Genomic DNA, 26,025 nt, shown 5'->3' with positions numbered 1-26,025 from the left:
ACGAAGTAGTTATGACTAGTATACTCGTCGTCGCTTACTTTTGAGGGCACATTTTAGGTGCACACTTTCCAAGGGGGTCGCAACAGCTGACTGGTTAATTGAGAAACTGACTAATTCTCTCCGAAAAGTATGTCAATTTTGAAGGTTTTCCAAAAAAAAAAGAGCGAATTGATTTCCACACCTTCTCATCAACTTCTCTAAAACTACTTTTACCCAATCTCATACACCCGTTGAACGTCAATTTGCTCAGTTGGCACGGCGTTAACACAGAAGCGGAGCTGTTCTATCCGAAAACACAGAGATCCGTTCTATCGATATCGATCAACGGATCCCGCACACTTTCTACAATTTCCATGAAGAACGAAGGTGTTGCATTTTCCACGCGACGATAGAACACGGCCCATCCATCAATCAGCCTCATTGATCGGCGATCGGTCGACGTTCCCCGATTAACCTCGCGGGTCAACGTCCATGAAAGAACGCGTTCAGGCTTTTTCGCTCTCCCCGTTCCGTATAAATAACTCTCGTCACACGCTAATCTCGACGATTTTTCATTTTAGATGGGCGGAGCCCCGGCAGCTACAGCCGCATCATTGTTGACTTCGAGTGGCACGCTGCCGTTGCTGCTTCCAGGGGCAGCACGCGTGCACACGCATTGCGCGTGTCGGTGCATACGTGCATAAGGCGAGAGCCGCATAATCCACGGGAGAGAGTTCAAGTTTAGCCTGCAGAGCCAGCGAGGAATTCGCGCTTCTGTGGAAAGTGGCCGCACGACACTTGCATTCCCGCTCGTAATTTCGATTTTCGAACCGGGGAGCGAAAATTCACGCTCACGCGGCCTCTTATTTGGTAAGAGGAATTTTCACAGTGAATTTTCATGGATTTTGACTTTTGAGCGAGTTTTCTGTATTTTAACCCTTTGACGGTGTAATAAAATTGCGACTATTGTTGATTATTTTTAAAGGAAGAGATACGGAACCCTGCGTCATAGTTGTGACAATATCTCGTCCTTTTTAACCCCTTGCTGTGTAATACCGAGTCAAACTCGCGCCACAGATTTTGGTCAAGATCTGATAAAAAAACAGTAACAACGGTAACAAAACTTAATTTCAATTCCAATTTTCGACTTAACTTGTAAAACTGAGGATCGCAAATTTAATTAACCCATAAACATCAGCTTTTCCTACTTAGTGCAGTACTGAAACAGCGAATAGCTGACGCTTAGATGCACAGTCAGGAAAGTAAATGACAGACCAAGGGGTTAACTCTCTTCCAAAGAGTCTCTCTTGAGCTAAACAGTTAAATATTTCACGCTCAAGTCTCACAAGGATAAACCGTCGAAGGGTTAATCTCAGTTTCTCGACAAAACAGCAAACCATTTTAAAAATACCTAATTAAATTATATTCGTTCTACAGGCAAATTGTATTGCAAAGCTTCTTCTACGCTCTCAGAAGCAGAGTTTCGCAGATCCTTAAAAAAAAAACTGACAGAGTCCTTCCTTATCGTCACTATGAAAAACAGCGACGAATCTTCTAATTTCTATTATCACGGTATCGCTATTGCTCGTCGATGTCGTAGGTGCCGAACTCCCTCAGGATCTCCGCGAAGGTCTTGCCCTTGGTCTCGACCATGAAGAACACCACGAAGGCGACGCTGAGGCCGCAAATTACCGCGAAGAAGAAGAACGCAGCGGCGATCCCGATCGCGTTGACAACGCTCGAGAACGAGACCGTCACTATGAACGCCAGCGTCCAGTTGAAGAAAGCCGCGCTGGACGACGCTATTCCCTTCAGCTTCGTCGGGAAGATCTCGCCCATGTATGCCCAGGGAATCGGACCTGTTTCCTCGGAAAAAGTAAACGTAACGATGTGTACACGGCGTTGCGTTCGAGAGGCACGATGGACGATGGATCTTTCAGGTGGAATTGACGTGCGCGCGATTTGAATGGGAAAATCGAGAGATTCTCGTGGATGAAAGCGAGATGATGATCGGTGGTTCGAAGAGTCACGCCGCTGCTGTTACTAACCGGCTCCGAGGCAGAAGGCGAGCATATAGAGGCAGGCGGAGAAGAGAGGCAACCAAAATAGATCATCTGCTGCTTGGGCATTGTTGCTCTTCAGGATAAAGAAGAATCCCAGGGCGACGAGGCAGCAGCACATCACGCCGCAGGATATTAACATGAGGAGCTTCCTACCGAGCTGTTGAAAAAATTTACAGCCTCTAATTGACGGACTTGGTGTCGAGTAGTGTTCGGTTTTGGTAGAGGTTGGCTGAATGAACGCTTCGACATTTTTTTTAGGATTTAACTAGGATTAAACTTGCTGTGTAAGAATTTTTCAGAAAAATTTATCAAATCTGAGAATAGAGAAAAATTGAATTAAATAGAGAATATATAGTTACAATAGTCGAGGATTGATAGTCATCGAGTTACAACAGCAATGACTGATTCAACTCGCTCTGCAACTCTTATTAAAAAAAAAAAATAGAGTTCTTCAGAAAAATGAAATTGAACAGATAGCACACAACAGAGAGAAATAAACGACTGAACGAAGGAAGCTCAGCGTTCATTCGATACACAGCGATCTATAATACTCCAAGGACAACCTGATCGATCAACGCAGCGGAGGCGACGCACGCGACCACCTGGACTATCGCGACGATCACCATCTGAAGCAACGGGTCCATGTCCACGCCGGTCTGCCTGAAGATCGTCTCGCAATAGAAGATAATCGCGTTGATCCCGCTGAACTGTTGAGCGAACATCAACCCGAACGCCACTCCCATTGTCCTCATCACCGGCTTCTTCTTGAATATGGATATCGTCACCGTATGACGTCTGCTCTTCTCAACTTGCTCCTAAGTGTGCCACAAGTTACACTGACTTTGAACGCGCTAATCTCGGCGTCGACGCTGTGATCCGGTCCACGAAAGAATCTCATCGACTTCCTCGCAGCTTCCTCGTTGTCCTTGGACAAGTAGTACAACGGACTCTCCGGCATGAATATCATGATGCAGGCGAAAATTATGGGCGCTGCACCGCACAGAGCTGACGTCACTATCACGTTTCTGCTGTACCCGCAGCAGTAAGCGTATAAAATGCCAACGACCAGTAGCAATTGAAAGAAGACACCTAGAGTACCTAATTAACGCGACAGAGAAACTCTAGAATACTCTGAGCAGTTCGGATAACGAGCTTCGTGTGTATACCTCTGATCTGTTTCTCCGAGATCTCAGCAGAGTACATAGGCGCGACGACGCAGAACATTCCGCCGCAAGCACCGGTTATCAGTCTTCCGATGATAAGAAGGGTCAACTCCGACACACCTGCCGCGATGAAGATCCAACCGAGGAGGAACGCAGGTACCAGAGCCATCATGGTCCATTTTCGACCGATTTTATCGATCAGGAAGGGGATCACCGGCATGCCTAGCGCAGCACCGAGAGGGAACACCGCCGCGATTACGTTCGTGGAGAACTCGTTGTAGCTGTACTTGTCCTTCAGGATCTCGACTGACGGCGCGCTCCAGCCGAGGCCGCAGCCCAGTGAGAAGCCGCCCATGCATGCTACGAAATCGATTTTCGTTCCAATTTCGGATCGATATAGTGGTTTGCTTAGCTCTTTTAAGATGAAGATGAAAGTTGGAAATAATTTGTCAAGTGTGCAGTGTCGGTGAGAAAGATTTCGGTATGGAATACTTTTAATTTTAATATCTGACAAAATTGAGGAGACCCTTTAGAATTCTGTTAAACTTATTATCAATTCATATTTTTCAAAAATTTATCGAGTGCATATTGTCGGTTAGAAAAATTTAGATATCGACTATTTTTAACTTTAATATCTCACAATTTTAGCTCTTCGAAAATGAGAATACGAGTTTCGTCAGAGAAATCTAGGCGAGGACTGCTTAATTTTAATATCTCAAAATAGAATCACAGAATTCTCTAGAATTCTCTCAAATTTTTGTGATCGATCTGCTGATTTTCTGGACTCTTTCAAGATGGACATATGAATTTTAAAAAATTTATCAAGTGTATATTTGCAGTCGAAACAATTTAAGTGTCGACTGCTTTTAATTTTAATATCTCACAATTTTAGCTCTCGAAGAAATTCTTTATCACAGAAATTTAATGAAATTAAGTTGATCGAATTTATCCAGTCGACAATGTGTTAAAACAGCGATGTTTCAAAACGGTCTACGAATAGGTTAGCCTATCTACATCCACTAAATGACGCAGCCTAGAGCCTCTAACCACGACAAAAGAAATCACAAGAAGCATGGTAGAGAAACCTGCAGAAGCGGCGACGTATTGCGGAAATCTCCTACGGAACAGCTTCTTGAACTCCTTGTCACCGGACGTTCCTCCTGCTTCCGCCATTCTTCTTCACCAACTCGCGAAAATCTACTCTCGTTCCGCACCTACGTTCACTTCCTTCCAAATAGAAACGTTCCTCGTCGCCACGGATACACTGTTGTCGTTTCTCATCTATTCTCTCCTATCGTGACATCCTCTCTCTTCTCTACTACAACAGATCACCGGGGTCCTGAACAGAAGAGATCAGCGGGGGAAAATGAAACGGAAATGCTCCGGGTAGACGATCAAACGTTTCAACTAGCCGAAAGTAGAGAAAACGATCGTCGAACCGCAGACGTGTTTTTCCTGGTCGAGTGAGTTTTCCTGTGGAATAGAACGAGAAGGTCCTCGATACCTGCGCGTACTCTCTCTTTCTCTGTGCCCACAAGCCAAAAGCCCTATTCCCCCCGTCGACGTCGTCGACGACGGTAATAGAGATAAGGTCCCTTCCTCACGGCCGGTTACTTCGGCTAACGACATTCAAATTCCATTAGGGCCAAGCGCGATGTGCGGCTGACAACTTTCGGATTACGGATCGTGGAGAAAGAAGAACCCTTGTCGGGATAATGGCGGGCAGAGAGAGAGAGAGGAGGAGGTATCAAGGGCCGAAGAAACGGGAACGATTAAATCGCGGACGGGGTATTTAAATGAGTGCATCTACATTTTAAATATCCTCGACACAGAGAGAACACACTGCCGGAGACGAAGAGTTGGCACGATCTTCAGAATTCCAGCCTGGCTTCTTGTGTTTCGCGGCGGACTTGCCGATCCTCCTTTTTTCGCATTCTTGCTGCATTTTACCGGGTATAATTAACCGTCCAGTTCTTTTCGTTGCTTTATGTTTACGTTGACGATTTCTTTCGCGCGATAGCAGACGTTCGATAGTTTTCTGTCAAGGACGAAGGAATGGACGTGGTGTCTGTGACGGAGAGGTTCGCTGATTGCAGGGTGAACGAACCGCGAACGAAGCACTTCCTGTAACTAAGCACTCGATGGAGGAAGGAAATCGGAGAAAAGATAAAGAACGTGATGCAAGTCAGGCTTGTCCCAGCCTCTGTCGATACGCCTCGAAGCTGCTTCCGACGAGAAACGTCCGCGAAGGGAATTCTAGATAATCGATAACGATACGTACTCTCTCGACTGGTGATCGTCGAAAAGAGAGGATATACTGTCTTCGCGACGAGAGTTTTCTAGCATCGAGGCGACGACAACGTGGAGTAAGATGCAAATGGAACATCTCGTTATTCTTTCGGTCTTCGGATTATCGACTGACGAAGCAAACCTCAAGTCTCTGACGTCGTTACTTGGCCAGAGGAAAGCAAAATAGGCGTCAGGTCATCCCTACTTACTCTTGGGGCTTCCACTGCCCTGCTTGAGGGGAAGTTTTGCGTTGCGGATAAACTGTTCAGACAAACAAACGGGAAACTGAAAATTATTTAGCCGCTCTTGTCCACTTATCTAGGTTGGGGAGCGTTGGGACTCGCGCTGGTTTATGACCCGCAGACCGAGAGAGGTCCCAACGCCTTGGTCGGGTAAGGACCCAGCCACGTGCTCGCGCGACGGTGCCTTTGCTGGGTAGACACCCCCAACTTGTGCCAGGGTTTCCCGGAGGCAAGAGAGGGGCGTCAAGGCCCGACTGTATTGGAACGAATTAGTAAGCGTGTAGTTGATAAGGACGAGTCGACGACAGACGAAGTAATATAGTTTTCAACATTATTTTAAATAACCCTGACAAATATTATTTAAACCAAAAGTCCTTACAGACGTATTTAATTCATTTCTAAGCGACTCGTACACGATAAATTGTTATGGTAAAGGAATAACGAAGAGGAAATGTATTAATATTTTTTAACAGTTAGAAAACTGAAATGTAATTAATTTTTTTCCCGGAATAATAAAAGTAGATTTATGATTTATGAAAAAATTGAGCTAAAGGATTTGTGGCTGCAATGAAAAATAGTGTGCAACAACAGACCGACAGCCAATAAAAGCGTATCTCGAATAAATTTCAGGAAATCTTCGAACGGAGCTTGAAAAACGCGAAATTATTCAACATCCGCAAACTTCGCTAAACGCAACATTTCGTTATTCCTTCCCTCGTCGAATTTCAACCACATCCTCTCTAAAACAAATTTCCAAAAATCTCCAAGCGAAAGATGTGAAATTATTCAACATCTACAAACGCCCACGAACATCTACAAACTTCAATGAACTTCAATGAATTTCAACGAATCTTAATGAACCTTCATGAACGTCTATAAACCCCCACCAATTTTTCTATCAACTTCAATTTTGCTGATAATAATTTCAACGGTGAAAACTGCCTCAAATAATTCCACGGTAAAATTGTCAAAAAAAAAGTCTCACCCAAGCGTACGTAAAAATGTTCCCTAAATAAATCTCCACTCTCAAAATTACAAAGCTACCTCGCGAAATATTTTCACAGCGCAACCCCTCCTTTGATAACTTAATACAACGATAACAAAAGGGTTAATCGCGAGCGACGAGGCGCACGCGACGAGGTAATTGGGACGTATCGCGTCGCCTTTTTCTCAACTCCCGACGAGACAGGCCGTCCCGATCTCTCAGGCATCCGCTGCCGCGCGGGAACACCCTTATTTGCATATAAATATAAGTAAAAAGTGTATTTGCATTTAAATGTCCGCGGCGGGGCCGCGCAGTCCTCCGGGTGCGACCGGAAAGTTCGACGACATTCGACCGAACGTTCTCGCGGAGAAGACGCGGCGAAGAGGCTAACGACTGTGCCGGGCGATTCGAGAGGATAAACGAAGACACCGGTCGGGGGCCCTCGATCGAACCTGTCGCTCAATTATTCCCCCACTTCCCCTAACGAGCTCCACTGAAACGCAAATTTTCAGCGAATTTCCACCGCGTTCGAGATTCTACGGCGCTCCTCGCGATGTGATTACAGTAAATTCTCCACAAGTGTCAGTTCGCAAGGAACCTAAACCGGACACTTGTAGAGTCAGGGACTACCGTTTTCGTGCCTCGTGCCCGCCTTTGTAGTTTGCCGAACGTAGACAAGGACAGCGAATAAAAGATAAGGATGAAACGTGAGTCGAGGCAACCAAGCGATTTAAATACAAACTTTTTTAATTTTACGTTTTTTATCCCGAAATTTTTCTTAACGTTTTGATGAGATTTTTCTCATGAAAATGACATCAAACACGACATAATTTGAACACGCCATACAGTGAACGTGTTAATAAGTAAATGTTGTTCAAATTATATCGTGTTTGATATCATTTTCATCAGAGAAATCTCACCGACATGTTAAAAAAAATTTCAGATGAAAAAAGGAAAATTTAAAAAATTATATTTTTCTATTATAAATTGTCGAGCCGTGAAATCTCGTAAAAGAAACCGAGTGGTGTAGCGTTACACGCTTGACTGACAGCGAGAGCGAGGATAACAAGCGTAGGACCATCTATACTGACACTTGTAGAATCCAAACTGACTGACACTTGTAGAGAATTTGCTGTATCTCCCTTTTTTGGTGGAGTAGTAAATGTAGCTGTATGTGATTCGGTACTGATTTATTAACACTATCTTTAATAAATTGAAGAGCAAAATGAATAAGAAAATTTGAAATAAATAAAAAAAATCTTCAACAAATTAACGCTCCTTTTTTTCTTATTTACTCAGTCGTCAATTCACACGTCTCTCGTCACCAACGCTTAAAACTTAAAAGGCGTCAATTCACGTCGACAGAGGGTGATAAAAAAAAAAATAGTAAAAATACATATTACCACACTTTTTCGTAATTTATTTCGAAGAGTGCAGTGTTTAGATAGAAGAGAACAGATACGATTCATAAACTGATCAGTTTTTACAGTTCCAACTGGTAACCGAGATAGCGAAGGGGCAAAATGAAGATTGTCGTGGTCGTCTCTCGGATCTGGTCCGGAATGAAACAGGGGCGAGGAACACGCGACACGGTTAAAGAACCCGGTGGACACGTGCGTTCTCGCGTGTCCCATCGCCACTCCTCTTCGCCGACTGGCTCTTGCCAAGCAGCAGCGCACAAACGCCTGCAATTCGCGCGAATGTACAACCAACCGATAGAAAGGCTCGATCGTCGCTGGCAAATTATCCATTCGACGAGTATCCAATCTACTACGCCGTGCAATAAGTGGGCAAACGTATCTCGCGAAGGGCCTCGTAAATGATCGATACATGGAACGCGATAATTGCATCTAATTACGCGTTGTAAGCTTGTACGAGGACTGAGAGATAGCCTAGACTCCCTCTCTCGAAGCAGCAGCTTGCAAGGAGCCTATAATGGTGCTTATCGTTTTTCAATCTCGTACTCTGATAAATTGTCAGGAGCAAGTACAGTACGTCGTTTAGCGACAAATAAATCTGAACGAATTAATCGCTCTGGAATAGAGGAATCTGTTTCATAAAGGTTTCGATTTGGTAGATATTTTTGGATCGCTTTACGGATTGCCACCAAGTTTCACTTCCCCCGGGTGTATGAAATTCGCAGACACAGTTTCCCTGCATGAGTAGGAGGCTGCATTCCAGCCACCTCAGCTTTCGAATTCAGTTCGTCACGGAAGTTGCCACAGCGCGAACGAGACATTCCGGTTTGGCCGGTGCGCGTCGATCGATATCGGGAGCACGCACTTTTATCCGACTTGTTTCCTAACGTTACAACAACCTCGGATACATATTGTGTTTTCCGCTACAACTTCGCTAATGCCTACTATCGATCACCAGGACCTTAAGTACAGCTTGTAAACTTCCAGGCAATTCAACGTGCCCGGCTATTAAAGAGATCTGATCGAATCTACATTGCTGCTCATTCAACGTGGCTCATTCAGATCTGAGGTGACACGATTTCTGATGATTGCTTCATCTGTTTGAGGGACACTCGACGTGCATCGAAGCTTCGTGGGAGCTCCGTGAACGTCTGCGAACATCTACGAATTTCTACCAGCGTCTATGAACTTTGCTCAACTTGGAAAAACTTGGACAAACATCTACGCGCATCTACGATGCTTCGATGAACCTGTCCGAACTTCTATGAACATCTAAGAGCATCTATGTACTTCTAACAAATCTGACGATCTTCCATGGACTACGAACATCTGTGGACATCTAAGAGCATCTACGAACTTTCACGAATTTCTATAAAATTCGACGAACTCTTACGAAGTTTGACGAACTTCTAAGAAATCTGACGAACATGGATAGAGAAACTTCTTGTCCAAGAATTTGGAACATATCCGAACACTAAATCCAAGCTATTTATGCAACCGAATAAAAGTGTTGCGAAGTTTTCGATCCTCGACCAGCTGAAACTCCGAAGAAAATATTTCACGTAGTTCGCTATATACAGCCTCGTGAAATCTACATAGGGATTTTTCTTTGCGGTATCCACACAGCACAATCCCACGAAGAAACGCCTTTGCAACGATCCGCAGATGCTCGCTCGTGCTAAGCGAACGCACAGCTCGCGGCCAGACCTCCAAACAGCTTACATAAGCCGTCGACTGACTGGCTTAGCTACCTTGAAGCCGGTCGTTGCCGCTGTCTCCTGCAATCGCTGCATGCCGGCGTATGCATCGAACGTTCTTTACAGCCGACTGGCAATCAAGACTTACAACGCGGACAGGGGAAAACACACACGAAGCCTGCCATATGTACACGAGAGAAGAGAGACAGACAGAACGAGAGAGAGACGAGCAGAAGAAAAAAAGGAGAGGGCACACACAGACGTATACAGAGAGAGAGAAGGAATAGATTTCAATTTCAACGTGGGAATGCGCCTGTACAGAGAACGGAGAGCACTGGTATTGATCCCTGCGCTCCACGGATAATAAATTGTTGATTCGAGCTCGTGCGTCCACGAGACGTCGTTACGAAGACGATACACGTCGCCTCTGTGCCTCCCCCTTTGTGTATTATTATTCCCACCGCGGATTCCGGGGCTGAACGCGCCTCTAACGAGCCAATCTCCGCGCGATGGAACGCTTAATGAACGCTCTGTGATTTTTACACGGATCACGGGATCGTACCCTTCGATACCTTCCTTCTTCCTTCACCGATACGTGACTGGAGAGGTCGTGATCTTGAACTTTCTCTCTCTTCCCGTGGAGTGACTGAGGATCACTGGTATACCAACTGAACACGGGATTCGATTCCTCGTGAAAAAATGAAACGAAAGTGTGAAATAGAATTTTTCAATCCCACCTTTCTTTCGCATGGAAAATCGACTTTGAAAATTCGTGGGTTTGCGCTTGGAGCGTCAGCTGCAACCAGGGTGCACCCCCACGAAGTTTCCAAGTCTATTATCTCGAAAACTGAAGGTTCCATTGAAAAATTGTGCTCCACACTTTCGACTGATTTTTTTACGAAGAATCACCCTGTGTGGTCAGATCGTTCATCATCGCCCACCACTCGCTACAGCCGGGAAAAGAAGTTCGAGAGGGTTTTTCGAGTGGAAATGACGAATTTGTAGGGGTAAGTTGGACGAGACGGTGGAATTGTTTCTAGAAATCTGATCGAAACGTCGAGACGACCTAATTCCAGGGGGACGTGACCGGGACTCGGGCTAACAGTCCACCCTCGCGCAATCGATTCTAACGAGAGAGACTTAGGACGGCCGATCAAGCTCGTATAAATCACGTGGCTTTCCCCACGGGGTGTTAAGGCGGACGGGAATGGTGTTCCCGATAAAAGTCACTGGACTGGAGAGGAATTCTTTCCTGTGTTGTTACGAAACTCAGTTTCGAACATTGCTTTTTTCCTCTGACAGATTAATGTACCTTTTAGGGATGCGGAGAAATCGTCACTGGATTTACGAAGTAACCGAAAAGGAGAAGTGAACCTTCGACCCTGTGTCACTTTCAATGCCAATTAAATTTAGCGTGATCCACGACAGTTGGTTTAACCCATTTTCTAAAAATTCTATGGACTGTTGTCCCAAAAAGTCTTCGTACAAATGATTTCAGTGCACCTGCTAGATTTCTGAATATACTAATTAACAAAATTAGTTAGTATACAAATTTTATAGGAATAATTGCTGTCCGGTCTAAATTAATAAACAGTCCTTTCCAACCGTCTTCCTAACCCCTAACAAATTCCCTCCCTATCATAAAACAGTTCAAGTCGCATCCTGGTCATATTTCCTATCCCTTTCCCCCTTCCGGGTTTTCCCCAAATTATTTCAACTTTTGCACACCACCTTCACGTTCTCCTTCCACTAGTTTCCTAATATCCAATCACACCTCCGCATTTTTCGAGACCTTCTTTTCCACCACCTTCAACGTCCAACCAATCACAACATACACCGACCTAACATATATACCCACGCACCACCACAAATAAGCAGAGTTCAAAAATATTCCTACGGGAACCAATCACCGACCTAACATATATACCCACGCACCACCACAAATAAGCAGAGTTCAAAAATATTCTTACGGGGAGAAACCTCTTATTCACCATCACCACACCAACCACTAGAATTTCGCCCTTCCGAGATTAACACATCGGGAGCGCAACGATGCTAACCGAGTTCGAGCTGAACCCAGTCTCGTTCACGAGTCGAGCATCGTACAATTGCCAATCGAGTATTTCACCCTCGCATATTATTCTAAAAAAAAAATTTGTCTCATCTCTCAATCTTAGACTAATAATTCAAACACAGAATTTTTTTAGCAATTTCTTTAGAAATCTTTCAGCCATCTTAGACGTCCTGAACCACAATTCATTCGATTGCTAGTGGATTAACATACATCAACTGAATGTCAGAATATTTCCCAATCCCATTCCGCAACATTTTCACCAAACCATTAACAAAACTACTTTCGCGTGCGATTTTTCAACCGCGTCGGCCTACAGAGCCCGTGAAACAGCCTGTAGAGATCGTGCGTGACAGAGAAAAGGCCGCGAAGCATAACACGCGGGTCCGACGTCCAACTAATGGCAATAATAACGACACAATGGCCGTGGTACAGAGAGCGTGGCCGCGTTGATTTACTTTTCACGCTCGACTACGCCTTTGCAGAACGCCCACGAACGAAACGTTCTCGCCCCTGGACCCAAGACGACGTCGATGGCGCGTGAACGATATCAGACCCGCGACGAGCGCGTCCACTATTGAAGAGAGAGAGAGAGTTCGTAAATTATCTCGATCGGTATTTTCGTGCGTTTCACGCTCGATTTCCGTGTGTCAGGCTTTATCGAGGTAATTGGCGAATTCGATCCATTTGTCAAATGAAACTGTGCACGAGCGTGTCACCGCGAATTTGCTACTTGCAAACGAGCACCGTGTCCCATAAATCGCGACAAATTCACTGTTCTGCAAATGTGCACCGAGCGAAAGAAGCTCCTCGAGGCAACCGCTCGGGAGGATTAAAATAGCACCGATCCAGGCTAATTCTCTCTTGGAGGCGAACATTCTGGCTGGACGGAATTTCGATCTGCTCTCGCTCCTGCGAATTTTAACCCTTTTTGCACCATCTAACGACTGTACTGGGAAATTCTAGCTTGAATTGTATATTCTGTGTTGGCAGAAGGAAGATTTTGCTTTTATAATGCTCCACTTTGCAAAAGTGTGCGGGAGTTCTTAATCAGGAGAAGAACGCTTAGAGTGTACAGGGTCAATAAAGTGAGATGAAATTTTAACCCTCTATGCAATATAGTGATTTTACTGAGCTTTATTTATATTACTGGAAAATAAAAAATTCAATCATTCAACCTTTTTGTCGCAAAACGAAGCTCTTATTTTTCACAAGTTCCTAATCATAAAGTGAGATGGAGTTTGAAAAGTTTTAACCCTTATATTCCATTCTACTGATTTTACTGAGAACTGCAAAATGCGAAATTCTAGTTTTGTTTATATTACTAAAATACAAAAGAAATTCGTGATTTCTGGTTTTTGCAAAGGGAAGATTTCGCTTTTATAACGTTCCACTTTGCAGAAGTGTGCTAAATCTCTTCTTCAATCGTACCAAAAAACGCTCAGAGTGCGAAGGGTTAATAAAGCGTCACATAGAATTTCGATCTGCTTTCCACTTAAAAATTTTTAACCCTTTTCACACTCTACCGATCTCGCTGAGAACTTCCAAATGTGAAATTCGAATTTCACTTGTTATTAAAAAAAATACAAACATTCGCAACCTTTTTTCACGAAACGAAGCTTTTACTTTTGAGAAACTTCACTTTGCAGAAGTACGGTTTGAAAGTACCGACGCTCGCAGTGCGAAGGGGTTAACCACCGAGAATTCGAACGTAACGCAACAACCACCGAGAAGTCTCGAAATGTCACAAGAAACCCAACACCAGTTGACAAGAATGACACTGGAAGTTTCCGTTGTAGAAAACAGGCCGCAATAGTCCCTCTCTCGGTTCACCGGCAAATATTTGCAAGTTCCGTTCGGTAGAAAGGAAATTGTTTCGTCTTGCCCTATATCGTCGAGCACAGAGAGACGCAGATTTCGTTCGAACAATGCGCGTTAATTGGCCTGCGGATTATACGGGCGAGCATCATCGGGCGGAAAAGAAAAAAAGGAAAAGAGGAATCCAAAGCAGACGCATTGTCTGCGAATACAAGTGGAACGACGCGTTATCTCGCGAATATATACCCACGCACCACCACAAATAAGCAGAGTTCAAAAATATTCCTACGGGGAGAAACCTCTTATTCACCATCACCACACCAGCTACTAGAATTTCGCCCTTCCGGGATTAACACATCGGGAGCGCAACGATGCTAACCGAGTTCGAGCTGAACCCAGTCTCGTTCACGAGTCGAGCATCGTACAATTGCCAATCGAGTATTTCACCCTCGCATATTATTCTAAAAAAAAAATTTGTCTCATCTCTCAATCTTAGACTAATAATTCAAATACAGAATTTTTTTAGCAATTTCTTTAGAAATCTTTCAGCCATCTTAGACGTCCTGAACCACAATTCATTCGATTGCTAGTGGATTAACATACATCAACTGAATGTCAGAATATTTCCCAATCCCATTCCGCAACATTTTCACCAAACCATTAACAAAACTACTTTCGCGTGCGATTTTTCAACCGCGTCGGCCTACAGAGCCCGTGAAACAGCCTGTAGAGATCGTGCGTGACAGAGAAAAGGCCGCGAAGCATAACACGCGGGTCCGACGTCCAACTAATGGCAATAATAACGACACAATGGCCGTGGTACAGAGAGCGTGGCCGCGTTGATTTACTTTTCACGCTCGACTACGCCTTTGCAGAACGCCCACGAACGAAACGTTCTCGCCCCTGGACCCAAGACGACGTCGATGGCGCGTGAACGATATCAGACCCGCGACGAGCGCGTCCACTATTGAAGAGAGAGAGAGAGTTCGTAAATTATCTCGATCGGTATTTTCGTGCGTTTCACGCTCGATTTCCGTGTGTCAGGCTTTATCGAGGTAATTGGCGAATTCGATCCATTTGTCAAATGAAACTGTGCACGAGCGTGTCACCGCGAATTTGCTACTTGCAAACGAGCACCGTGTCCCATAAATCGCGACAAATTCACTGTTCTGCAAATGTGCACCGAGCGAAAGAAGCTCCTCGAGGCAACCGCTCGGGAGGATTAAAATAGCACCGATCCAGGCTAATTCTCTCTTGGAGGCGAACATTCTGGCTGGACGGAATTTCGATCTGCTCTCGCTCCTGCGAATTTTAACCCTTTTTGCACCATCTAACGACTGTACTGGGAAATTCTAGCTTGAATTGTATATTCTGTGTTGGCAGAAGGAAGATTTTGCTTTTATAATGCTCCACTTTGCAAAAGTGTGCGGGAGTTCTTAATCAGGAGAAGAACGCTTAGAGTGTACAGGGTCAATAAAGTGAGATGAAATTTTAACCCTCTATGCACTATAGTGATTTTACTGAGCTTTATTTATATTACTGGAAAATAAAAAATTCAATCATTCAACCTTTTTGTCGCAAAACGAAGCTCTTATTTTTCACAAGTTCCTAATCATAAAGTGAGATGGAGTTTGAAAAGTTTTAACCCTTATATTCCATTCTACTGATTTTACTGAGAACTGCAAAATGCGAAATTCTAGTTTTGTTTATATTACTAAAATACAAAAGAAATTCGTGATTTCTGGTTTTTGCAAAGGGAAGATTTCGCTTTTATAACGTTCCACTTTGCAGAAGTGTGCTAAATCTCTTCTTCAATCGTACCAAAAAACGCTCAGAGTGCGAAGGGTTAATAAAGCGTCACATAGAATTTCGATCTGCTTTCCACTTAAAAATTTTTAACCCTTTTCACACTCTACCGATCTCGCTGAGAACTTCCAAATGTGAAATTCGAATTTCACTTGTTATTAAAAAAAATACAAACATTCGCAACCTTTTTTCACGAAACGAAGCTTTTACTTTTGAGAAACTTCACTTTGCAGAAGTACGGTTTGAAAGTACCGACGCTCGCAGTGCGAAGGGGTTAACCACCGAGAATTCGAACGTAACGCAACAACCACCGAGAAGTCTCGAAATGTCACAAGAAACCCAACACCAGTTGACAAGAATGACACTGGAAGTTTCCGTTGTAGAAAACAGGCCGCAATAGTCCCTCTCTCGGTTCACCGGCAAATATTTGCAAGTTCCGTTCGGTAGAAAGGAAATTGTTTCGTCTTGCCCTATATCGTCGAGCACAGAGAGACGCAGATTTCGTTCGAACAATGCGCGTTAATTGGCCTGCGGATTATACGGGCGAGCATCATCGGGCGGAAAAGAAAAAAAGGAAAAGAGGAATCCAAAGCAGACGCATTGTCTGCGAATACAAGTGGAACGACGCGTTATCTCGCGAGAAAGAACTATACACCGTGTGTTGCGTTATTCTCGGCTGCCTGACGCGAAAAACAGGTATGTATGTGTGTACCTGGTGTGTACCATGGACTTGAGAGAGGAGGGTTCAGGGAGCTTTGTTCTTGGCAGCGCACGTGCTCCATTGTGCAAACATCGTTGCAAAGGAGAACTGACGAACTAGCTTGGTCCAGAAGATTAAAGGAACAAAGTGGCCGGGAAGGAGAACAGAGATATATTCCAAACTTCTATTTGCATACGTTGCATGTAGTTACACACCGCTGGACAAAAGTTTCCGGCAATTATTCGCCTCTGCGGAGAGAGCAGACAGTTTTTTGGGGGAAAATTTAAGAAGACCGCGGTGAACTGAGACGAGGTGTTTTACCGCTACACTCCTGAGCTCGCTGTTTTCCAGAGCTGCGAGTAATTTAACAAAAAAATTGAAATCAACCTTCGTTGAAAATTTGGTAATTACGGAATTTTTTAGACTCGTGGAAAAATTTGAATATATTGGAAGTGATTGGAAATTTAACCACTGAGATTACTCTTTTCCAGAGCTCTGTGTAATTTAATAAAATATGAAAATTAATCTTCGTTGAAAATTTGGTAATTAAGGAATTTATTAGACTCGTGGAAAAATTTGAATATATTGGAAGTGATTGGAAATTTAACCACTGAGATTACTTTTTTCCAGAGCTCTGTGTAATTTAATAAAATATGAAAATTAATCTTCGTTGAAAATTTGGTAATTAAGGAATTAGCTAGACTCGCGAAAAAAAATTTGAATAATATATCAGTGGTGGAAGTAGGAATAAATAATTGGAAATTTAACCCCAGAGCTGTACATAAATCACTGAAAAATGGAAATTAACGTTCGTTAAAAATTTTCTAATTAAGAAATTAATTAGCCTGGCGAAAGAATTTGAATAACACATTAGCGGGACAAGTAGGAACAAGTGGTTGTAAACTTTTGTTTAGTATTGTACACATTGCAACAGACACACGGCAGCGGGGAAAAAAAGCCGTGGTGTTAAGTTTACGATTGGTGGTGCAAATGCGAAATAGTTGTCGCATACCGGCGTTTTACGACGCGATAAGATATACACAAGGAACCGCTTGAAGTATTGTTCTCTCTCCCATGGTTGCGTATCGACCAACCAGTTCCAGGTCTCGTGGTATCGGTCCGCCTTCGAAACGCGTCATTAGCCGATAAGATAGGCAAACTGGCCGGTGCTTCGTTATTGCCTAACGCTAATCGACCTATCCTTCGAGTACATTTTTCAAACTTGTAGCTCGCCTCGCTGATATACGGAAGGACTTTTTAAACGGAAGATATGTGTAAACTGATAAGTCTAAATTGACTGCTACAGCTTTCATAATTAATCACGATACCGGGCATCAGGGACAGCTGTTTTGAAACTTCGAAATTACACCTCAAGGTTCGGGGGTTTATTTATGTTAATCTCTTTACCGTAATCTCTCGGAGATTCTAAATTAAGCATCGTGCAATTTTTTAGTGAATTTTCTTTGCTGTAATTTTCGTGACTACTCGGGGAATTGAGCACCACAGGAAAATTTTTGGAAAATTCTAAATTTGCATTCTGGAACTTTTTAGTGAACTTTCTTTACTGTAATTTTGTGGTTATTCAGAGAATTGAACACCATAGGAAAATTTTTGAGAAATTCTAAATTTGAGCATTGTGGAATTTTTTGGCGAATTTTCTTTACTGTAATTTTCGTAATTATTCTGGGAACTGAGCACCCAGGAAAATTTTCGAGAAATTCTAAGTTAAGCATTGCGGAATTTTATCCAGAGAATTGTGCATCGTAGGAAAATTTTTGGAAAATTCTAAATTAAACACAGTATCGAACTTTTTTATTATAATTTTCATGATTATTTAAGGAAATTGAGCAGCACAGAAAATTTTAAATTACCCCTCGGTCAGATTTTTGAACGAATCTTTTCAAGGAAGATACGACAAGTAAGAAGGGTCAACAACGCCCACAAAAGGGTTAATCTCGCATTGAATTCCCGAAGAAATCAAGAAAAGGGAGCATGGAGCATGATCGCGGGGCAATGGGACCCTTTCCTCTGTCTGACCTCCATTGTGCGAGTCCTGCTGGCAAAAGGAACGCCTGGAAAGGGGTCGAAGTGCTGCAGCAGCCATCTCCTTCGACCGCCTCTGCGACTGGATGCACCTGTTTAGGTTTACCAGGGATCCCTTTCCCTTTCTCAACCTTAGAATTAACCCATTTTCCAAACGATAAAACCTAGAAACACCTTGAATAAAAAAAACCATAATTTATCACCCTTCGCTTCGAGAACTTTCTTCTTCAAACAACGAACAAAAAATAGTAAAACAACTCGGAAGAATACCTTCTTCGGAAGAAACAATCGTTAAAAATAATCGCGACATGGAAGAAGCGAAAAACAACGGTTCGCATCCGGTTCAAAGAGTATTTATTTTTCAACATCTTTTGTGCCCTTTGTGTCACGAGAACATAATTCGAAAGGCGCGACGAAGGCGCCGGAAGCGCGGGGTGTGGATGCTCTCGAGGCGCGGAAATGGGGTTGGAAAAAAGGTGGAGTACGACAGGCTGCGTGAACACCGAGGACAGAGAAAATTGAGAAAGGGAGAGAGAGAAAGAGAAAAGGAGAAAAGGAAGTGACTGGTAACGCCAGCAGCAGCTGCTCTCGAGCGTTTTGCGAATTTCGCCGCGAGGCATTAAGAGGCCCCCCTTCGTTCTTTTTTCCTGCCGACTTTCCTTCTCCTTCTTGTCGTTTCCTGTTCGACCACGCGCAAAAACCACCAACCAGGGCACGCTGCGAGAGTTCACACGCTACACCCATGGAAATTCTGGCCGGGAATCTTCGAAAAAAGCACCGTACGACGACAATTTTCCTTTTTGGGGCTTCTGCGAACTCCTCGAGTTCCGAGAAGAACACCGAAAAGTCCATCGAATACTCGTTTAAAGGGCGAAAAAAGCCAAGGAAAATGTGGAATAGTAAAAATATTCCTTTTCGAGGTTCTCCGAACTCTGTTCCTCGAGTTCCAGGAAAAATCCACCGAAAAGTCAATCGAACACTCGTTTAAAGGATGCAAAAAACAAAGAAAATCTGTGGAAAAAGTGAAAATTTCGAGCTTCTCCGAACTCTGCTCCTCGAGTTCCGGGAAAAATCCAGCGAAATGTCGATGAAACATTTAAAGGACGTAAAATACAAAGAAAAAATCCGAGGAAAAATTTTCCTTTTCGAGCTTTTTCGAACTCTATTCCACGAGTTCCAAGAGAAACCCCCCGAAGAGTCGATCGAACGCTCCTTTAAAGGACGTAGAAACCAAAGAAAATATATGGAATATTAAAAATCTGTGGAAAAAGTGCAAATTTCGAGCTTCTCCGAACTCTGTTCCTCGAGTTCCGGGAAAAATCCCCCGAAGAGTCGATCGAACGCTCACTTAAACGACGCAAAAAACAAAGAAAATATGTGAAACAGCAAAAATTTTCCTTTTCGAGCTTTACCGAACTCTGTTCCCCGAGTTCCAAGAGAAATCCTCCGAAAATTCAATCGAACACTCACTTAAACGACGCAAGAACCAAAGAGAATATGTGAGACAGCAAAAATCCGTGGGAAAAGTGAAAATTTCAAGGCGAAGCGTGTCTAGATTCCTCCACCCAAGCTCCAACGCGCGATAAATCAGAAAGAAGACGAGGACACTTGGCAAGATGGTGCTCTACGTGCACCTAGAGGCGGACTTTCGCGCGAGACTCGCCTCCGGGAGACGTTTCCACCCTCTTCTGCGCGTCTTAGCGGAAAGAAAGACTCAGGTGCGGCAGAATGTAGATTTCTTCGAGTCCCCGCTTCATCAGCGGTTTTCCTACCTCTCCTTGACATCGAATCAACCGTCTTACCCGCAGATTATCTTTCTCTCCTCGCTTCAGATCATCGTTCGATAACATTATCTTCTCCGTAAAGGAATGAACGCAACACACACCGATTCCTCCTCCAACGAGAGAGAAGATCAACGAAAAAAACGTTGAAAAGGAGGGGAGCAACTTTTATTTTAACGTCGAGAAATAAAAAGTTCGGCAATAACTCTCTTGCACGATAAAAAAAAAAGGAGAGAGAGAGAAACGATATCGAGAAGGTTTCGGGAGGTATCGATATTAAATTGTTATTTAAATCATGAAAAGAGAGGCAAGGGTGGCCTCTCAGGTTACGTTTAACGGGCTGGAAAGCGGAAAGGGCTGTACACACGCGAAGAAGAAGGAACTTTCGCCTTGCGAAGCCCCGTTTCAGAAGCGGCGGCAATATTTCTGTTATGGTACATTAAATTCGTACGAGTTTTCTAACACGGTCGTGTCGTCGATAAAGAATAAAAAAAACGAAACAGGGAGAAATACGTTTCTCTCCTTCCTCTTCTATCGTTATTTTTACCTTCTTTTTTTTAACATTCTAACCGTGACGTTGAAAAAAAAAAAAGAAAAAAGGAGGAGACTGAACGATCGATCAATTTGTCTGGTTCAGCCACGCATGAAATCTCTGGCCGGATGAAAAATGAAACGAAATTGGTGGAACGCGCACGCAGGACGAAAGTCCAAAGACCAGAGAATAACCAGTAAATGGAAAACAATTTACGCCAGGATTGTTCATAGATTCGATTAAACTTCCCTCTCTTTCTCTCGTCAAAGGACACTGTGCACGCGTGTGAAACAAAGCAGAAAAAAGGGAACAATGGAGGGTTAACGACCCTTCCCTAACAGTAACCTGTGTGTTTGTGTTCGAAAAATATTCCCAAAGTCTCTACACCTCTTCCTCTCTCTCGCAATTTTCTATTTCTACTCTCTTTTACTTCCTCCAGCGCGCAGTTTTTGCAAGGTGGAGGGATATTAGCCGGTCTTCGATGGTTTCTCGAACGAGCTCCTCGCGCTTTTCCAATTTCGTAGAAGCCCAAAGGGGAGAGAGACCAGTTTTCCAAGTCCCAGCAGGAAAGCTCCGAGTAGAATTACCTTGAAACCTAGGGAGGCAAGAAAGATCGAACGACGAGAGAGAGGGTCTTGGACAACGAAGGAGAGAGGCCTTTGGAATCGAACGTGCCCTCTACTTTGCGAAATTTGCATACCAAGGAGAAGGAGAAGATGACCCTGCGTGGAAGAGAGGAAAGGTTCTTTCTCCGAGGGCTAATGGTCTGCTTCTCGGCCATCTGCTCGGAATAACAATACATTTGTGTGACTTTTGTAGCGACAAAGGGGGAATCAAAAGTCACTCTAATTCGAAAATCCAAGGAACTCTCGTACGGGGTAATGTTCGTGAAAGACAAAGCAAAAATGGGGAATTATCGCGAGATTTTCCACGGAGAAAAAGTTTGCATGTTTGAAAAAAGGTTTGGATAGAAAGGCGACAAAGGCGCGTCAAAGGGAACAGAGAGACAATACTTGGCCAGGCGTTAATAACGAGCCAGCCATTCCGCCGGCATCATCGCTGTCACGCCGCTTTGTTCGCGTATCTGGCATAATCAGTCGTGTTTTACCCGAAATAGCGGCGCGGTATTGTCCCGTGGCGACGTCCGAACACGCGCGGAACAAATTGCACGCGGGAAGAAGAAGAGAGGAGAGAGAAAGGTGGTTACCGGCTGAGAGAAGTTTCGCTAGGACGAGGGTGCAGCTCGATCGCTTTTCATTCTTCTTCTTCTTCTTTTATCGACCTTCTTTCAATGGACCAGTTAAAGTTGCCGGGGAAACTTTTCTATTAATCGGATACCTCGACAGAGTTGTAGACACAGGATGGAGTGGATAGTAGCCACGGTGGTTTCAATCGGTTTAGGGGGACTTTGCCAACTTTCCTCTGCAGTGCTAACCTATTTCTAGCGATACACCAGGATCTTTCGATTCTTCCTCCACACAAAATCTACAAATAATTCCACCGATGTGGAATCCTAAGAGTCTCGAACAGCGAGTCGTTCGAGGCTGAAGCCTCTTGCTGACCGTCTACTACACAGGAAAGCATCGAGAAAGGGAGACAGGAAGCTCCAACACAGAGCTATCGATACCTTAGACGGCAGTCCGAGGAGGACACAAAAGGGAAGGGAGGCTCGAGCGCATTATGACCGATGAAATACCGTATTAAGGGTGGCCCGACAAGCCTCGATCCTAGAAACAGACGCACCTGCCACTCGTTCGTCCTCGATCCAGGACCCGGAACGACACACATCCTCCGATAGGATTCTTTCTCCCTACGCTCTCTCTTCTTTTATCTAACTACCCCTCTCTGTCTTTCACGAAACGACAAACACACGCACGCACACTGTGGTCACGAATTTCATTTCTCGAGAGAATAGGACAAGCGTATCCGATAGCCGCTTATTGGATCCAAGGTTCCCCGTTCTTCCCTGCGCCAGAAGGGACGACGATTCTTCGTTAAGAAGATTACCAGAGAGAGTCGGAGGAGAAGAGAACGCTACCTGACCGGCGATTATTATTTCACGAGGACGGGATAATAAATCGTTTACCTAGAGGAGAGTCGAAGGAAGCATTTTAGATGAGATAACAGAACGAGAGGCCGCTCGAAACACGCGGAGGATTCCTTTTTCCGAGATTCAGCGGAGGAGATAAGTCATCGAACGGAGGGGAATTGATGGCCACGCAGGTTTCGTGAAAGTTGGAAGAGGTTGGTAAGCGGTGGGGGACTTTTACGAGGTAAGGAATTAACGCACTGTGTGAGTTATGCGGTGTCGCTGTTTCAGAGGATTGATTGTAACCGTGACACGTGTATTTTAGAAAGGAATTTGTTATCGAGACGATTAACCCTTCCACTGCTATTGGCGTTTGTACAAGCTTTGAAAGTTTGTTCGCGTTGTGCCACTGGAGCATTCCATGTTAATTTCTTTTTTTTTATTGCACTCCATAAAACTTACAATCAATTCCACGGGGGAATTTTTAGCAATGTATATTGGCTTTGGTCAATGACACGATTAGTATAAGTATTACACGCGTTAAACTAGAGATTAAATAGTAACTATAGAAGATCCCATGTTAATTTCATCCTCTGCACTCTGCCACGTTAATTCAATTTTGAAATTTTAATACGACGCGACCAAAAAACTAAATTTCGCGGCCGTTGTGGAACATCTGAATCTACCACGCGCGTTATGCACTGAAATTTGCCGCGGCGAAAGGGTTAAATGCTACTGGCGCTTATACGAGCTATGAACATTTGTCCGCAGTGTGCTATTGGAGCCTTTCGTATCAATTTCCGCCTTAACTTCATCCTCTGCCCTCTTCCACGTTAATTCAATTCTATAATTCGAAACTTGAAGTTAATTTAACTTAAAATTTGAAAGAAATTTCGAAACGATGCGACCAAAAAACTAAAATTTGCCGCAGAGCGAAAGGGGTTAAGAGTTTTGCGAATATTTCTCCCCTGGGCGCACCAGTCAGTCACTGTGTTTAACAATTCCCCCGAGAAGAAACCGAAGAAGAATGCCATACGAAAAATCAACGATCTACCATCAATTTGAAAACTCGATTCACGCGTGTCGAAGCTTCGCGACAAACTGAGATTGCTAATCGCCCAACCGTGCGGAGATAGTACACTGTCTCCTCCGATTGTAACTTCGATTCGTCAAATAGACGTCAGTCCATCTACACGTGACAACACATGTATCGTTCTTCAAACATACTCAAAATAATTCAGGGCAATCTTTGATTTCTTTTCTCGTCCAATCAAGATTGAATAATCACTTAAGAATCTATTTGCAGAGAGAATCACGAGCCAACGTGTTAGACCTTCTTCCACTTCCATACCCCTCTCTGATCCCACCTATAACAAATTCTGTTTTCCAAAGGCATCGCTATACCCTACACCGTCCTACACAAAAGGGTTACGGATGTACCGGGTGTGTAATACACCGCGGATTTAAGAAAGGATCTCTCCAGGAGCTTTGTTTCTGACAGCACGTGCTCCATTGTGCTGGTGACAGTCTCACCAGCGGAACCTTCACAGCTGTCTCCCGACGAAAACGTCGAAGATCCCTTGGTCCTCCTTCGTGGAGAGGAAAAATTCGAGAAGCTTAATATATCCCGAACTTCGGAACGAGAAACAGAGAGAAGTAACTGTAAATTTGAACGACTGCTGAAACCTTGCGTAAATCAAACAATTGTTATCTTCGTCGGTATTAATTTTCTACGCCTTGTTTATTATAACCAACGTGCAAATAACCCAATCAAGCGAATCACTTTCGAGGAATTGTTTTTTTTGGAATTGTCGTGTTTTTCGACCGCCTTACCTCCGATGACTCACGATTATATATGCAAATTTTCAAGGCAAACGCGGGTATAAAATCGACTCGGTGCACAGGTTGGACATCAGAAACGAGAGACAAGCGGAGAAGTGTGAAACGGAACCGATACTACCGAAGCAAACAGTACAATCATGTCGAGATACGTTGTAGTAGCTATCCTCGTCGTTATGGCAGTCGCAGCCTGTAAGTATATAACACCATTTTGCATCGTTCGTTCGCGAGATACGTTTGGAAGATAATTGTCGATTTGAAATTTGATTGATTAGTCTCCCAATCGGCGACTGAGGGCCCGAATGCACCTAAATGTGCGGTGAACGAGACCTATTCTCTCTGTGGAAAGATCTGCGAGCCTAGCTGCCGAGATCCTATACCCAATCTGTTCTGCCCTAGAATTGTGAGTATTTTTTGAGTGTGTAGGATATGTAGTTAACTTGGGAAATTTTTCGATTGGTAATGTGGACGAATTTGTTATAGCAATGCACTCGGGCCACCGGAGGCTGTCGATGTGACGAGGGTTACGTGAGAAGTAATTCTTGCAATTGCATCCTTCTCAAAGATTGCCTTCGAGTAATTTAGTTCGTTAAGGAAATCAGTGTGATTTTGCAAAATTAGTTGACATAGATACGTGTGGCATTTAAAATAAAGGTTTTCAGGCAATGCAGATAATGTATTTCGTTACTGACGGACCTATCTCTGAAATCATACTGAATAATTAAGTTACAAATTTTTTTTAAATTTCAAGTTTTAGAAAATCTCGATATTTAGAAAAATCTCAATTTTTAACTAAAAGCTTTATTTAAGAGAACAGAATCAAACCTTATACACTCGAAAAACAGTGTCCAACTCGTCCAATCGTACGGAAAAAAAAAATCGTTAAACTTTCTCGAACACATGGAAACTTACAAAAGAAATAAATAATCACCATAGCAAACTCACCAAAAAGTTTCACTCTAAGAAGACCACTTAACAAGACATAGTTCGATCAATCGTTAAAATTCTCGCGAGAAGCAGATAGAACTTTTCCCAAGTGCATCCCAATACTGGAGGAAGGATTCGATTCGACTGTTCGGCACCAGAACTCGCGGCTAAATATGCTCCAGCGTCCCCAGATTACGTAAAACCGCGACTTTTCCTGGTACTGCCTGCCCACCAATCTATGCAGCTTGCTTGACCGTTGCTTGATTAATATCGACACGTGAGGTGACGTAGAGAGGCCAGAGAAGTCCACCACGTAGGCCCCGACATCTCGAAACTCGGTGATACGGGAAGTATTTGCCTGGCGAGGATCGTAACACCGGCCGTTACTGGATTATGCCGAACAATCGCGGTACTTACCATGTTGATAAATTCTTCGGCAGTGACGTCGTGTCGAAGCAGCAACTGGTTTCTCGAGCGTCAACGCAAGGAAAATTACGTACAGTTCTTTTCAACCGCGAAATTTCGCAATTGGGGAAGACACATGTGTCGTACAGCGGTGAGTACCGGGAATATATCTTTGGAAAACGTGCTACGTACACGGCTGAGATAATCTCTTTATGGCTTCGACCAGTTTTTACCGCAG

At 43.8% G+C, this 26,025-nt stretch overlaps 1 protein-coding gene and 1 pseudogene across 1 annotated transcript; one reads left to right on the top strand and one right to left on the bottom strand.

The window, feature by feature from the left end:
* Positions 1-1,557: 1,557 nt before the first annotated feature.
* Positions 1,558-25,497, bottom strand: LOC108573871 (facilitated trehalose transporter Tret1-like). Its single transcript, XM_017936354.1, has 8 exons — positions 25,401-25,497; positions 5,704-5,755; positions 4,291-4,544; positions 3,209-3,565; positions 2,878-3,140; positions 2,606-2,845; positions 2,028-2,199; positions 1,558-1,838 (listed from the first exon to the last, which is right to left on the bottom strand). The coding sequence occupies exons 3-8, from the start codon at positions 4,376-4,378 to the stop codon at positions 1,558-1,560; spliced, it is 1,401 nt and encodes a 466-aa protein (XP_017791843.1). The 5' UTR covers positions 4,379-4,544; positions 5,704-5,755; positions 25,401-25,497.
* On the top strand, positions 24,547-25,040 carry LOC108573838 (annotated as a pseudogene).
* Positions 25,498-26,025: the final 528 nt, after the last annotated feature.

Source organism: Habropoda laboriosa, unplaced genomic scaffold (assembly GCF_001263275.1).
Source record: "Habropoda laboriosa isolate 0110345459 unplaced genomic scaffold, ASM126327v1 scaffold111, whole genome shotgun sequence".
Classification (NCBI taxonomy): domain Eukaryota; kingdom Metazoa; phylum Arthropoda; class Insecta; order Hymenoptera; family Apidae; genus Habropoda; species Habropoda laboriosa.
Note: the sequence above shows the minus strand (reverse complement) of the source record. Positions and strands in the feature narration are given on the sequence as shown.